The 14,855-nt window shown below is 41.1% G+C and overlaps 1 protein-coding gene across 3 annotated transcripts in view; it reads right to left on the reverse strand.

Annotated features, from left to right (window-relative positions):
- BCR (BCR activator of RhoGEF and GTPase) overlaps nucleotides 1-14,855 on the reverse strand; it is a 106,418-nt gene that overhangs the window by 44,645 nt on the left and 46,918 nt on the right. For 2 of the 3 annotated variants that reach the window (XM_074921553.1, XM_074921552.1), the window contains exons 2-4: nucleotides 11,269-11,453; nucleotides 1,037-1,141; nucleotides 333-518 (exon numbers count right to left, since the gene is read on the reverse strand). In XM_074921553.1, the coding sequence (XP_074777654.1) occupies nucleotides 333-518; nucleotides 1,037-1,141; nucleotides 11,269-11,453 (476 nt within the window). The remainder of the gene's footprint in view (nucleotides 1-332; nucleotides 519-1,036; nucleotides 1,142-11,268; nucleotides 11,454-14,855) is intronic. The other variant, XM_074921554.1, reaches the window with a different exon arrangement.

The following is a 14,855-nucleotide window of genomic DNA, read 5'->3' on the forward strand; positions in this document are numbered from 1 at the left end:
TGTTAAAAAGTATGTTTTTTAACACTGCCATTCTCCTGTCTTCCTCTAAAGCAAATGGTTTGAGGACACCGCAGACACCCTGGAGATTCGACATTTCTGCAAAACTGTATTTGTATCAGTAGCATAGCTTGCTGGAGTCTTTAATTAAAGGCAATGACACAGCCGCTTTTGCTGTAGGCCCTTCACTGCCGTGGCAAAGCTAGAAGCCTCTCAGCTAACCCAGCTATGGGCTTCCATCCCTTCGGTGTAAGCACAGTCACCAAAGAGAACTGTACCAGCACCTGTGAGATGGAGTGAGAGGTAACAAAATCTGGTGATGGCAGCTGACTCACCAACTTTTGGAAGAGGTCCCCCACACGTTGCTGGTGGCTCCACTGCTGCACTCGGGGAAAGAGTCCATCATAGAACTCTTTGTGGATCTCATAGAGCTCAGGCACTTTGAAGAATATTGTCTCAATCTGCTGACTAGTCAGCACAGGCTGAGAGGTGGTGGCAGCTGCTTTCAAAGGCTTCATAGGCTGAAATGAGGAAAGAAGGAAATTGTTATCATGCAAACCAAGTACATTCACCCTTGCCACATTACAACACATCCCTCCAGAGAGTTGTTTTTCATCCTATTCATAAGTGATATTTGCATTGATACAATTTGTGAAAGCTAGACAGTAACAAGTTCTCTCTTGGGGACCAGTCACCCCTGGTAGGTGGATTTTCCCAGGATATTAATGGTGTGATTAAAATCCCTTTACACTCCATTTCCTTAATGCCTGTCCAATTGTACAGCAATGTGTCTAATAATTAACACAAGATACTGAAACACAGAGCTCCTGGATACTACCACACTAATAACTCCCTAGTTGTGCCATATCCAGTTCTTTCTTTAAGCTTCTCTTTCTCTATTGTAGAAGAGGAGTAACAGCTATACTTTGCACACCACGACTTATAACCCATGGTATGTGAAGTTCTGGGAAACTGGATGGAAGCAGGACTGAAAACTCAAGCACCAGTGTTTGAAATGGTTTCTGCCATCAGTGCTTACCAGCAGCAGAGCCTCCAGGTGGCTCAGGTAGGTTTCCTCACTGGCTAGGATTCCTGACAGGACCCATTTTCTCATCTCCAGGCCTTTCTCCAAGTCTGGCTCACTCTACAAAGAAGTTAAGGAGAAAGAAAGAAAAAGAAAAAAAGAAAAAACAAAGAAGGAAAGAGAGGGAGGGTGGGGGGACAAAAAAAAAAAAAAAAAAAAAAAGAATGAGGATGGAGAGTAAAAGATATCATTCAGCTGAACACCACATATTTGGTTTTTTGGTTTACTTTCAGACTACAAAACCCCACCTGTTCACAGTATTCTGTTTCTAGAAATATACAAACATAAAACATTAAAGATATTTTTATTTATCAGCAATCCATGTCATGTAGATTATTTACAGGTGTTAGTTAGCTTTAGTCATCCAACTCTGGTGCCTCAATTAGGTGATCAAACTTCTTCATAAAATTCAAAACACAGAACATAAAACTCAGAATCTATCCACCTAAACAAAGCTTAGGGACCCTTGGTTATGTGAATTCACCCCCTCCTCCCACGAAGAGTTCTCTATGATCTTACTCCAAAGCCATATTTCTCTGTGCAGACAGGATCACTTCCCCTGTATCTACACAGATGCGCATGAATATACAGCAGTAACAGCCTGACATTACTGTTAAGATGGCTGTTCTTTCTCCCACTCTCTACTGTTCCCTAAATTATTTTTCAGTGCCAGCTAGCACAATGTCTATTTTTAGTTAGAGGATGGAATAATCAGCACTGCTTGGAACACACATGCTGATTTTCTTATTGGGATTCCATGAAGGAGTTCTTAACCAAAATAACTGAAGAAAGAAAGAAAGAAAGAAAGAAAAAATACATTCATGGGCAAATGTACACATCAAGGGAAGACTAACATCAAGTGTTAAGAGAAGCAGTAATCCCCTCTGTTGAATTTCATTTATCCTTCCTCTCAAAACTGTTACCTGAAAAATGTTTAACCTGATAAAGTGAAACTACTTCCATAAACTCTGAAAAAAATATGGCCAAACAATGAAGGCTATAAATAATGAGAATCACCCCCCTTTTACAGAATCTTATTTTCAGTTCTTTTTATTTCTGTCATTCACAAAAATGGCTTCTTAGAATTCTTGCAACCTTCTTATGTTGTTAAATGTCTCTAAGAATAGAGTCAGTAGTTGGCTCTGAAAGGGTAGGTACTTTTCAAGGGCTTTGGGTAGGTTGTTTGGGGCTCCATCCCACTCCTCCTAATATCCAGAAGACTCTTCAGCTATTGATTTCAGCAGCAGGAGGATCAGGAAACATAGCAGTATGCTCCACCCTACTGACTGAACATAAAGCTATATATTATATATATATATATATATATATATATCCCTATAGCTGACAAAAAAAGTGCCTTTTAGTTTAGGGTCCTATGCTTTGAACCCTGCAGATACATATATGAGGTTCATTATGAAGAGAAGGTATATTGGCCATAGGTAAGCTTACAGTAACTATCACATTCTGAGTGTGACTGTGAGCCCACGCACCGCATGAAGAAAGAAACGGATCCTCACGCTCCCAGATATTTCTGGATTCAGTCTCATCAATAACCATCCTGATTTTTGAACGCTTTCATTAAATTTCACAAGCTATTTTCTAGGCTAAAAGACCTTGCAGCAACTCCTTTATAAAAATTTTGTGAGGTGTCAAATACCACCATCACCTCCTAAATAAAAGCGGCAGACAGAAGCTGTTCTAAGGAAATGAGTAAAATTTACACGCACGTCAGGTAGTGCATGGAAAGAAGAACTTGTCTTTGCAACCCACCCTTCAGTGAGGTTCAGTAAGAACCACAGTGCCTTTTAAAATCTTGAAAGGGCATTTCAAAGAAGCTAGGGATTTGTAATTCAGCAGTCGTGTTCAGAAGATTTCAGAAAAACACCAGTGACAAACTACATGGTGAAATGAATGCTGCAACAGATTCTGTGCATTTACAGAGCACCCCGCCTGTTACAGCTCCAACAGAAATGTGCAACAACTGTATGACCATTCCTCATGATTGTTCTGTTAGTAGTCCCTGGGTGTCCGCCTCATGGACCATTTTGTAAGGCATGGTACATACATGTAATCAAGACAGACAGCCCCAAGATTTTTAACAAAGATCGTCTTCATCTGAAGAGGCTGGGATGTAGCAGCCCTGGTGCAAGAAAACCACAATACCTCTGGGTTTCCAAAGATTTTTTACAACGCTTACAAAAGAAAAATGCAGCATCACAAAGAAGCATTGAGAAAAACTAACAGTGCTCCAAAGTCCCCACTGCTGAGGATGAGGTAACTGGTCAATATTGACACAGCACTATAATTATCTTTAGCAGGTTCTCTTGGAAGAGGTGAGGATTTAAAAACCAGCTGGGTATGTTTGTAACATCTGTAAAGAGCAGCACACAACAACAAGTTATTTAAATGGTTCAAACTTCCCCATCATGACGGTGGCACAACAGTTTTCCTTATAGCACTGAGAACAGTCTTCCTCTTCACAAATAAAAGCTCTAATTTACAAGCCAGTTCTTGCTGGGCACCGTCAGCTGACAGAGAAAGCATTTTCTGCCCGAATGTTAATTTCCTCTCTTTAAAAGAGATGTGCTTTCAGAGAGACAAACATCTCCCAGGACACACTAGAGGCCTTCCTTCCGGGCCATTACCACAAGGTCACTTTGCAAAGTCCACAGTATTGTCCTAATCCTTTTTAAGAGGAACATTTTCCAAGCGTGATGCTTGCAAAACTCCAGCCTCGGATGCAGCCAGACAGGGCAGGGCCTGGCTGCTTTAAGCTACAGTACAGCAATTGCTGAAGAAACCCCTCAGGGGAGTTTATCCAACAATCATATATAGCACATTAAAAGGTTTCCAATGCGGTACCTCAAATTTACATACAGATTCCTCATATGTGAAAAGATGATCTCCTGCTGCTCCTGCTGCGCCAGGGATCAATACAGCACCACGGCGCTGCTGTCTGCATTGTGCTGCCACTCTCTATTCCCTCCTGAGAGCCAGTGCCCTGACAAGAGTTTCCTGCTGAGGGAGACCTTGTCTGACAATGTCATCTGGGGCTGCACTGCGCAGCAGCCCTTGCTGCTAGAGGAACATCTGGAAAACAGCCCCTGTGCTTCTTCAGCCTCAGGGTGCTTTTTAAGTTACACTTGTTATGAAATGTACTCCAGGACTGAGAAATTCACTGGGAGCTGGTGCCAACATCAGGAAGAAGAGGAGCAAGTTTATTATTTGGTATTACAACATTCTGTAAGTGAGGAATTTGGAACAGGCTCACCTGCTCACCCAAAACAAGAGAGAGCAATTAGCAGGCAGAGATAGTGCGAGACTGTCCTTCCACTCTCCCCTTACAGCATGCCAAGATGTGATGCACCCAGTACCCAAGGGCATTTTCTGCCTTGCAAATGCCCCTATCTGACAAAAAAGGGAAACAAAGAGCAATGCTGTGACCACAACAGCCTCACTGCGTGCTCCGTTTCTGCACTCCAGGCAGAAGGGCAGTTAAGAGAGGGAACATCCTGGGCATAGGTATCAAGTTCCCCACCAGATCAGGGAGACCTCCCAAGGCTGAGGACTCCTTTCCCTTACCCTGGCAAGAAGGAAGCAGTCAGAAATCTTTGAGCTGCTTGTGGCAAGGGAAGGAGCTGGCACCACATCTACCAGACCACATCAGCTAGGGCAAAATACACCTATTTATTAACCAAAGCGCAGATGGGATGTTCCCTGCAGGATGTGGAGGCAGGCTGTACTGGCAAATTCTAACCATCTGAGCAGGGAGTGCCAGGTGGTCAGCAGTCCATCCCATGCTTCCTACCCAGCTTAGTCAGTCCAGTTTTTACCTGTACAAGTCTGACTAGTATTTCATGTTCTGACTCTGTCCCTACCTCTTTGATGCCAGCATCCATTTCTAGCCTTTCTCTACTGCCCTCCCATCTTTTGGCTACCTCTCTACCCACACATTTCAGAATAATCTGTCTTACAAGACTATTACAGGGCAGCAGCCCGACCGTTCTTGTCTGTCTGCCATGGGAGCTGGGAGGACCCAACACCCAGCCAGCTCTGAACAAGCAAGCAAGAAATCAGTACTTTTCTCCCACTCCTCATGAACTACATTTAAAAAAACAAATCAAAACAAAACTAAAACCACCCCCACCCTCCCCTCCCCCAAAAAACCACCAAAAAACCACATGAAGATAGAAAGCAGTATAAAGGAAGTTCCACAGATAACTCATGTCTATAAGGTTCTGGTGTTTTCCTCTCAACTGGGTGGTGCTTCTTGCTGTTTCAAAGATTGAAAACTGAAAGATTGAGTCACAGTCATAAGTGCAATCTTTCGACCTGAACCGAGGCCAGTCAGAGTGGTTAGAAGCACTGAAGATATTAGAGAGTGTGCATACACTGGCCCTGAGCCATGGCTGTTTTGAATGTGTTTACAGCTTGTCAGCCTAAGTACTTCAGTTTACTAACCAGGTTGGCATTGCATGTTGTATTCAAGTACTGCAAGCCTGAGATTCACCAGCTCCAAGGATTAGACAGATTCAGCCTCTTCCTAACTCTGTTTAAAGAACTTGGGACTTTCTGGTTGTTTAAATTAACAGCAATAATTGTTTTCTTGCAAATGTTAGAACGTGGATTAAGAATCTAGAAACCACAACACATAAGATTTTGCAAAGTGGTTGCTGCCAGCTCAGCTCTGTAAAGAGAATCAGTGATTTAAAGTGGGCGTATAAAAGGCACTTTAACTCTCAGACCTTCCTTTGGTACAACGTGTTCATATGCTGTGCAATGAATGTGTTCAAAGAAGAGGTTTCCCGTAAGGACAGCAAAGAATCTCACAGAGAAGCTGACAGCCTGCAAAAAACATTCATTTCAATTTTTAAAGTGTAAACATCTCTGAAAGCTTCTGCTAAACAGGCTGGTGGTGTCTCATTGTCTTGGTGATATTAAACAGGGCAATTCTGTAATCAAGCCAATCATGCTCCATGCAGGGAGGGGAAGGAGCAGGGATAGGAGCCAACATTATTTATAACATCAGTACTGGTGTGCCAGCTCTCCTCAGGGAGGGCTGTACATCCAGGCAGAGCCCTTAAGGAGCAAAGAGTTGGAGAATAAAAAAAAAAAAAAAAAGTTGCATCTGTTGGGGGTGGCGAGGGGAAAGTGACAGTAAAACAAAACAAATAAACAGAATACTGAGAGGAAGAAAAGAGAATTTGAAAATTCTAGAGAGGGAAGGACATGCTAGCAACGGTAGTACCAAGCAGAGCAGTAATCCCATTTATTGATGTAGCTTCAAAGGTCAGCTTTTCTGGATGCCCTTGGGACCAAGCTATGAGAAATGTCCACAACCCGCTCTGCCACAGCTCTGTTTTTCGCATAGCTGGCAGATAGTGAGAACAAAAGAATCCGGCCTGAGGACTGGCAATGGCTGCCAATGCTGCGCCAACCATCTCAAGAGAAATTCTACCTAGAAATCTCCTAAGCACCAGCCAATTTCCCCTCCAAACAGAACATAAAGAAAGAGTTAATCACTCAGCTTTAGCACTCCTGCCTCCCTGGGTGTGATATACACAATTGGAGAGATCTATTTTGGCAAAAAACTCACCTTCTAAACTCTAAAGAAATTACTTCCCCTCATTTGCTTGGGGGGTGGAATCAGCTTTGCCTTTTCACTGGCTGCATCCACCTCCACAGAGCCCCACATGTCCTTGAACCTGGCTTTGCCGGTGAGCAGATCTTAAAGGCCTTTCTTATTTCTACTCTTCCCATCGCTGTAATCTCTCCCCACGTGAGTAGCAGCAATAAAATCATGATGACTGAAGCTTCTCATCCTCTCTCAATCTCTGTCGCCTCCAAGCCCCAAGCTACCCACTCCAAAACTCTTGGCAATAACTATTCTCTAGTGAAGGGTGTCAGTCACTAACTTTCCAGCTGTCCCAACACTTTCTGGTGGCCCCAAGAATACTGTAGCAAGCTCTCCCTTTGTCCTCTAACTTGATCCAGGTATCTTCACTTTTAACCCTAGCTGTGTATGGGAAAGACAGACACATTCTCTCCCTTTCTGGGAGTATATTATCACTACCTATTACACCTACTGTCTGACACCTGGAGCTACCAGTGCTGTCTTATTTGGCAAACATTTGGGCTGACGTTTTCCAAGACAGGTTTCCAGAATTTTTGGAGAGTTCAATCACAACAGTTCAACTGTTACAGAAAGCAATGTTCAGGAAAATTAAATCACTTCTCAAGTTAAATAAATAAACAACTTAAGCATTAGTGGAACCTATTTCTCCTTTTTCCTCTTTCCCCTGTAATCTTGCTTCAGAGCAACAAAGTTTGGCAAAAGCATTGGCTTTATGCCAGGACATGCATCAGCAGCTCAGCATGAGATTCTGGAAGAGCCAGAAGAGGGGGTATGACCTAGCTTGCTCAATGCAAACATTTGTTAAGGCTTCCTTACCACAAAAATGACAAGTCGGGGGAGGTTGAGATCCACACTACAAACACCCATGTTGATTATGTCCTCTCTGGGTCACAGACAAAATGATTACTGTGCACCTCTTGTCACCCTCCTTGGATAGCAACAGATGTTTGTGCAAAGGACACACAGGAGGTGGAATAAGATAAGAGGTGGCTGACATGGTACAGTTTGGAGGCAGACCAGCCAGTGTCTTTTAGTCTGCTGATATGATACAGGTGGTAGGGAGGATTGGAAAACAGATGCTAAATGGCAAGGTGTAGAACACTATAAACCTTCTGTAAGTCCACTGCAGCCCTCACTTCCTGGAACACAGAACATGAGGTGCTGAGAGCTGGTCACCCTACACACTGAGGGAACAACATGAAGCCACTCCACAAGTAGTCCAAGCGGTATTCCTTTGTTCTCTTTTAGAAAGAGATGCTGCTTTTGCTACTCTGCACTTTCACTGTGGTGGCCGGGCAGACCAGATGAAATCCTGATGCACTATCCAACCAAAAGTTATAGCTGCTATAAGGACATGGAAGCACTTAGTCAAACACTTGCCTGAAAAATACAAAGCCCAGAGCAAGCTCACAAAATAAGTCAAAGCAAAATGCCCTCAATATCCAGACAGCAACAGCCCAGTCTCCAAGAGAAAGGCTGGTCTTGTGGATAAGGCAGACAAACATCACACCAGAATGCTGCTATGTCTGTGTAATGCTAAGAAAATTAATTAGAATTACATCTGAAAAAAAAAAAAATCATTGTTTGTAATGTTTTCCATTTTCTGGGTGCCTGACTGGAGTGTTAACTCTTAGTTGCAAGTGAAATTAAAGGGATTTTACTTTAATGTGAAGAAAACTGCTTTAGAAATCAGAACCTGGTTTTGCAGAACATTATGCATCTCACATCAACCACATAAAATTAGCAGATGCTTTTCCTATAATCTGTCTGCCTTGATTACCTGTGGTTGGTGAACATACCATTCTCTTATCTCACAGGAACATTGCAAGGATAATTAAGACCTGTGCAGCATTCCAACTGTGTTTGGAGTTAATGGTGATGCCAAAAGGAGATGAGTATTTCTGTACTCCAAGCAGAGTTTGTACAGTGTCCTGTAAATGAGGTGTATACATAGATCTAGATATAACATATTGAGTTCAGTAAATATCATTCACTATATACACTGAACAATGTAGGACCCCATAGAAAAAATAGGACATGACTCTGTAATTTGAAGTTATCATACAGATTTAAGAAAAGGCAATAGGCCCAAGGAAAGGCTGAATAACCATAGTAATTTCTTAATTTCTGAATGACTTCACGATCTTAATGCTTTGTCACAGTGCACGTGTTGTTACATGCAGGTAACGGTTGATTTCTAGACTCTGGTCAAAGACAATCTAAAATTTTCAGAAGTAATTACAGGCACCTAAGAAAGAAATAAAAGGGCAAGGAAACAACTACAAAAGCAAATACATGTAAACAAAAATGTTTTCTGCTAATCAAGAGTGGTGAAAAAGAAAATAGAAAAGACATACATCCTGGCATTTCTGGTCCAACACATTTTATGTGCTTGGCTCAGCACAGTGTGTTTGACACTTAATTTTGTTACTGATGTCTTTTCCACTACAGCTGAAAACATAACTACACTAAAAGCCATCTAACAGCTCGCAATGACAGAGACTTTAACATGTTTGGGAAATACTGCAACCTTCTTGTCACAGACAGTCCTTCATGAGCTGCATTGTCATTTGTGGACTAATTACAGACAGGCTCAACTAAAGTGGTTGAGGTTCACGATTAAAAGTCTAATCTGTATCAGGACACCTCTTTCTTTTGGAAGCCAGAAACCATCTTTTTATAGACAGAGAGAAGCAAGCAGTCATTTATGTTAAAAATAATTTTTAAAAAGGCAGTCTCCTATCATTATTAAAGTAACTTTGAAATTAACTGCTGTTAAATGCTTAGGAAGCAGTATTCAAACAAATAAAGAACAGGATTAAATATCAGGTAGCGTTTCTTCCAGGCCTCCAGTCACAGGCCCTATGACAACTGGTTCTTTGAAGATAACTCTCAGCCATATATAGTCACATTGCATTTTTCCTTCATCTTGAGAAACATAACCTGGAAATCTCAAGCCAAAATTAAAACACTCTTGGAGCTTTTGAATTTACTAATGATCATTTCTTAATTCAAAAGGCTCTTACATATCACAAGAATTCTCATCTTGAGAGATGAAAAAGCATTTCAGAATTAACAGTCTAAGGCATAAGCAACTGACTAGATTCCATACATTATAGTCAAAATTAAGCAAACATCAACAATATATGTACTTGACAATGCTTTAAGAGATCTTGACAATGCATTTTTATAAATGAGAAAGAGCAAGAACACTGTCTCAAGTAGGCTTCTTAATCTAACATTCATCATAGAAAAAATAAGGAAGCATATGATATGAAACTAATCAATAGAGTAATAGAAGGACGTATATAATGAATGCTAAGAAGCAACAGTTTGTGAAACTTGTCAGACTCTTTGATACAAGATAAATAAGACTGTCTGATAAAGGTGAAGGTGCTGATTTACACGTACACTAACATCTCTAACACATCCATCTTCTCCCATGGCATCTTAATAGGACAGAACAATATAAAGCCAACATATATGTTAAACCACTTAAGTGACAGATTTCAAAGTGTCATTTACAATGTGGGAATTCAAGGTTGTTTGGCTACACTTTCTTGGAAATACAGTAGGAAGAAAGTGACAGTTGTCTTTGTGCTATTAAGCATTTTTATGAATAACTTGGGGCAACCAAATTTTGAAGATGACAAAGATACTCAAGGAAACAGCAACTTGGGACTGAAACGCTCTACAATCTAGGAAGCAAAAGGATGAAGAGAAAGAAAGGTTGAAAGTCAAACAGATTAATTCAAGCTGAAACCAAGACATTTTTGACTGTGAAGACAGCAGAGTCAATAGTTATTTGCCAAGGCAAGCAGCAGACTCTACCAAGACTATTGTAAAAACAAAAATAGAAATTTTCCTTAAGTTCCAAGTTATACCCATGCTACTGAACCTGAAGCAAAAATAAAGCAAGATAGCCTGAATGTCCACAGCAAACCACAGGTCAGGCTAGGTGGTCCCTTCTGAATTTTTTATCTACCATAATTGATTATATAGATATCTATTTAGTGAATAGTCAAATTTGTTATAAGAAGTGGCCATCTTCCACACAAAGTTACCATACTTCAGAGCTGGCCATTTGAATCCTCTTATTCCATTTTCACAGTGTGAGGGAAACAGATCTTATATGCTAGATACTTTATCAAAGCCTTTAACCTCCTGAAAATAACTCTTCCTTGTGAAAGGCAATGACAACACACATGCACAAATGTACGACATGTAGGATGGTTTGTTCCAGAGCCTGCTTTCCAAAATATCTGGTATTTAAGATAACTCCTCGACATCAGTTAATTACCAATTGTCTCCACTAAAATTCACACAGGGTGAAAAACTAAGGCTTAAATATCATATGCACAATACTCATCTCTGAAGCTTAGAAGCCTTAGTTTAGCTTTAGATATACCATATCAATCAGGCACTGCTATATTATGTCAGGTAATCTGCTCTACAGTGGTAGTTGTCCCTGGCTTTGCTCCCTGGTTAAGCAGTCTACCCCTTGCAAACCTACAAGGCTTTGCTGACTCCGAAAAGGAAGGAAAGGACTTACTGATTTTGTAGATTCCAGAGACCCTGAAGATAGGGTGTCTCGGCTGCCCCGACTCTTGGAACTGAGATGGGGTGAGGATGATGGCGAGTCATCAATATAGGGCATCATATCATGGTGTCGCCTCTGTTCTTCAGCACGGTCTGCATCGTACGCATAGCTAGGTGGTGTGCCACTGAACGAAGCATCTGTAAAACACAGGAGAAAAATCTGTCTGGTCAGAGTCAAGCTGGACAGAAGACAGGCCGGTCAACCAAGGCACTGCCTGCCTCCCAGCTATTATGATTACTTATCAGTGAACCCAGAGTCAGTGACAGATAAATATAGATCAAATGGAGGTGTAAATTTAATTAAACTCATGTTGTCACCAAACATTCACTTCACTCATTCTAAGTTCTAAAAGGTAAAGTCCTTTCTAATATCTGACATTGGTGTTCATTTAACTACAGCTTCTTCCCTCAGGTTTTCCTTCAAAAGCATTAGCATCAAAAGAAATTCTTTTGCAGGCTCCATAAAAGTTATGCAGTCTGGGTTTAGGAATGTGGTGGGTTAGGGTAACAGACCCTGTTTTTTCTGTAGAACAGGAACAGATGATGCCCCTGCCAGTTAGCAATCATAGATAATACATAGCTCAGGGAAGAAACATAACTCTTTCCAGACCTCTCAGGAACAAGAGGACTAGGAAAAAAAGGTCTTGCGTGTCAGGTGAACCAATAAAATCCTAAGAGGCCCTCTTCTATTGGCTGCCCCTCTTCCTCAATTTTGAGACTAACTTAAATAACCTAAACAAATGAACAAACTAAGACCTTGCTCCCTCCCATCCCCGCCCCTCCCTCTCCCCCCAACCCAACCAAAAAATAAACAAAAAAGGATGGTGGTATGAAAAGTCAAATTAGCTATTATTAGAGGAGATAGCAATGAAATTCTGCAGGGAAGATGAACAGTAAAATTGGTTCTGGTATCTTTAGTAGCTGCATACAGAAACTGTTTCAGCAAAAATCTATGTTAAGGACACACACCAAGCAGGTCCCTCTACCATAGGTTAAAAGGTGATTTACCTCTATGCACAAAGAAATAATACACAGAGGACCAAAATTTTCTTTCTGCACAGTGGCACCACTTCACACACATCTCGCCTAAGAGAAGCTGGAGACAAACTTACATGTGAGCTACACGGGCCTGTGAAGCACTTTCACCTGTCAATGCCCAGAAGTGTCCTGGGTGTAACAGTAATAGCCATGCATGGGCCACTGAAAACAAAAATGGTAGAGTTCCTCCTCTTTCAGTTACACGTCACAAAATGCCACCCTTCTCTCAAAACTGAAAAATAACCACAGGGAGATAAGCTAGATCCAGTTTTACAGTAGCAGGTAAGCCTTATGGAAGACAAAGCCACAAAAAAAGGAATAGCTTTTTTATCTGAGAAATTTTAAATTATGCATTAAATTCACACTTGAACACAAGTAGAACCAATTTTTACTTGTTTTCACAAATATCCAGGTTCTGTGAAAATAATAAGCAGCAGCTGCCAAGAATACTAATAATCCTGTTATACATCACCAAGGCAGGGTGGAGGAGTAACATTTTAAAGCCCACTTTCCTCCCTCACAGTAAACTCAGTTAAAGCATGACTCATTCCAGTAAAGGATGTGAACTTTGTGTGGAACAGAATAAAACTTGATCCATGTGGCTTATTCAGGAGGGAGAGCTGGTCTAGGGAATTTACGCAAACAATATACTGAAAATTCAACAATAAACTCACTGTAGAATTGAGCCTCTGTCTCGGTTCGTACCAAATACCACCCAGCTAAATAACAGCTGTATACAAGGACTTCAGGCTGCTGAAGGACCATGGCAATATTATTTTAAAAAGCTCAATGGGTTTTATGTCACTCACCTTGTGCACAAGCTCACAGAGTTCCTCAAAAGACTCATTAGATCATGCAAGACCACAGGAATGGGGGGAAAAAAGGAAAACAAATAAAGGGTGGTCCATATTCTCTGGAAGGGACTTTTGTCTAGATGTTAGAGGCTTCCAGAGCTCCCCAACCATTTAGAAAACACCCTATTAAGTTAATTTGGTAAACAGACGCTTGAAAGGTAGTTGTTGAAATAAGGATGCTCAGTCACAAACGAAAGAGATTTTTAGATATCCTGAAGTTGAGTAATGTCTACAATACCTGCAAACCAAACAAATCTCATACTGGAATTTTCAAAAACTCTTTGGCTAAAAGAATGTGGAAGAGAAGACAGCATGGCTCCCACCTTGCACTATCCAAACAGACAAGGAAACACAGAAAAGTAAAAATACTCCAGAAACCAGAATTCTAAGTACAAAGGAGGATGGGTGTCTCCTTGCACCTCTGCACTATTTATGCCATATAAAAAACCCAATGAAATAAACAAAAAATGCCTAACACCATATCACTTCAGTGGAGGAGTGCAGATAGCTGTTTTCCATCCAGCTGTCCCTTATGCTACTTTCTAACTCAGGAAGCTTGCAAGGTATTTACTGATAGTTTAACACTGGCATTAACCAAGGAGGAACATCAGTACTGGATGCTTATGTAGACTTCTTGCCTTCATGATCAAGCAAGGATTCTTTTTGCTTCAGAAGTTTCCTCAAACTTCTCTTGTCCAAAACAGTTTTACCCGCACACATGCAGTAACAAGACCATGTTGCTGTGCAGAAATTAAGGCAGGAGTATTTCTTTCACTCCCAATGCTCACTGTCAAAATTTATAGTTTGCTCTACTTCTGTTAATGAGGGAGTGAATGTAGACTAAAATATATTAGCAGAAAAGCTTGGAGTGAGTCACAGTATTTTCACTTTCCTCACTTTCTGCTGCTAAAAAGCAGGCTTCACACTTCTACCTTCCATAACATGTTCTGTCTCCCACTGCACAGGGAAACCTTTAGCTGAAACTAAAGGAAAGGCCAGGTGGAGGACTTGGACTCAGAAGAAGAGATTTATTCCTAGCTTTGCAACAAGATTGAGGCTACCTTTGAATCACTTTGTCACTCTAACCATAAAAATGAAAATAACGCATCTCAACAAGGAACGAATCTATCAGTGTCACAGACTGCCATGAGATCTGTGCATAGAAAGCTCCATACAGAATTTAAAACTTTATTTCTGTATCCTCCAGGGATCCTTCACACATTATAAAGCTTAGAAGTAGTTATAATCCCTCTTCTATTATTGCTGCATACAGCACTGAAATCCACCTATGGAGATTTTAATTATCTCCAAGGCAGAAGGACCTTCTTGCTTTTATTCTACCATTTTTCCAACAGAAGCAAAGCATTACCATAGCCAGATAAACTACACAAGTCTTAACATTAATAACAGAGGTAGACTTGTACCTCTGTGATTAGAGAGGCCACTGTTGCTAGGGAAACTAAATTATTCAGATCTCTTAAACCCAGCATAATGCTGCACAGACTGTTAAGGCTCTACCTGGGAGCAAAAAAACTAGAGCAAAGAGCTCACCTGCTCAGACACTTCCAGATGCTCTGGATGCTGCTATTGTAGATGGTAAGTAGAGACAACAGTTGGGCCCAAGCAAGAGCTCCTGGTTTCTTAGCCA

Source organism: Athene noctua, chromosome 17 (genome assembly GCF_965140245.1).
Source record: "Athene noctua chromosome 17, bAthNoc1.hap1.1, whole genome shotgun sequence".
NCBI lineage: Eukaryota > Metazoa > Chordata > Aves > Strigiformes > Strigidae > Athene > Athene noctua.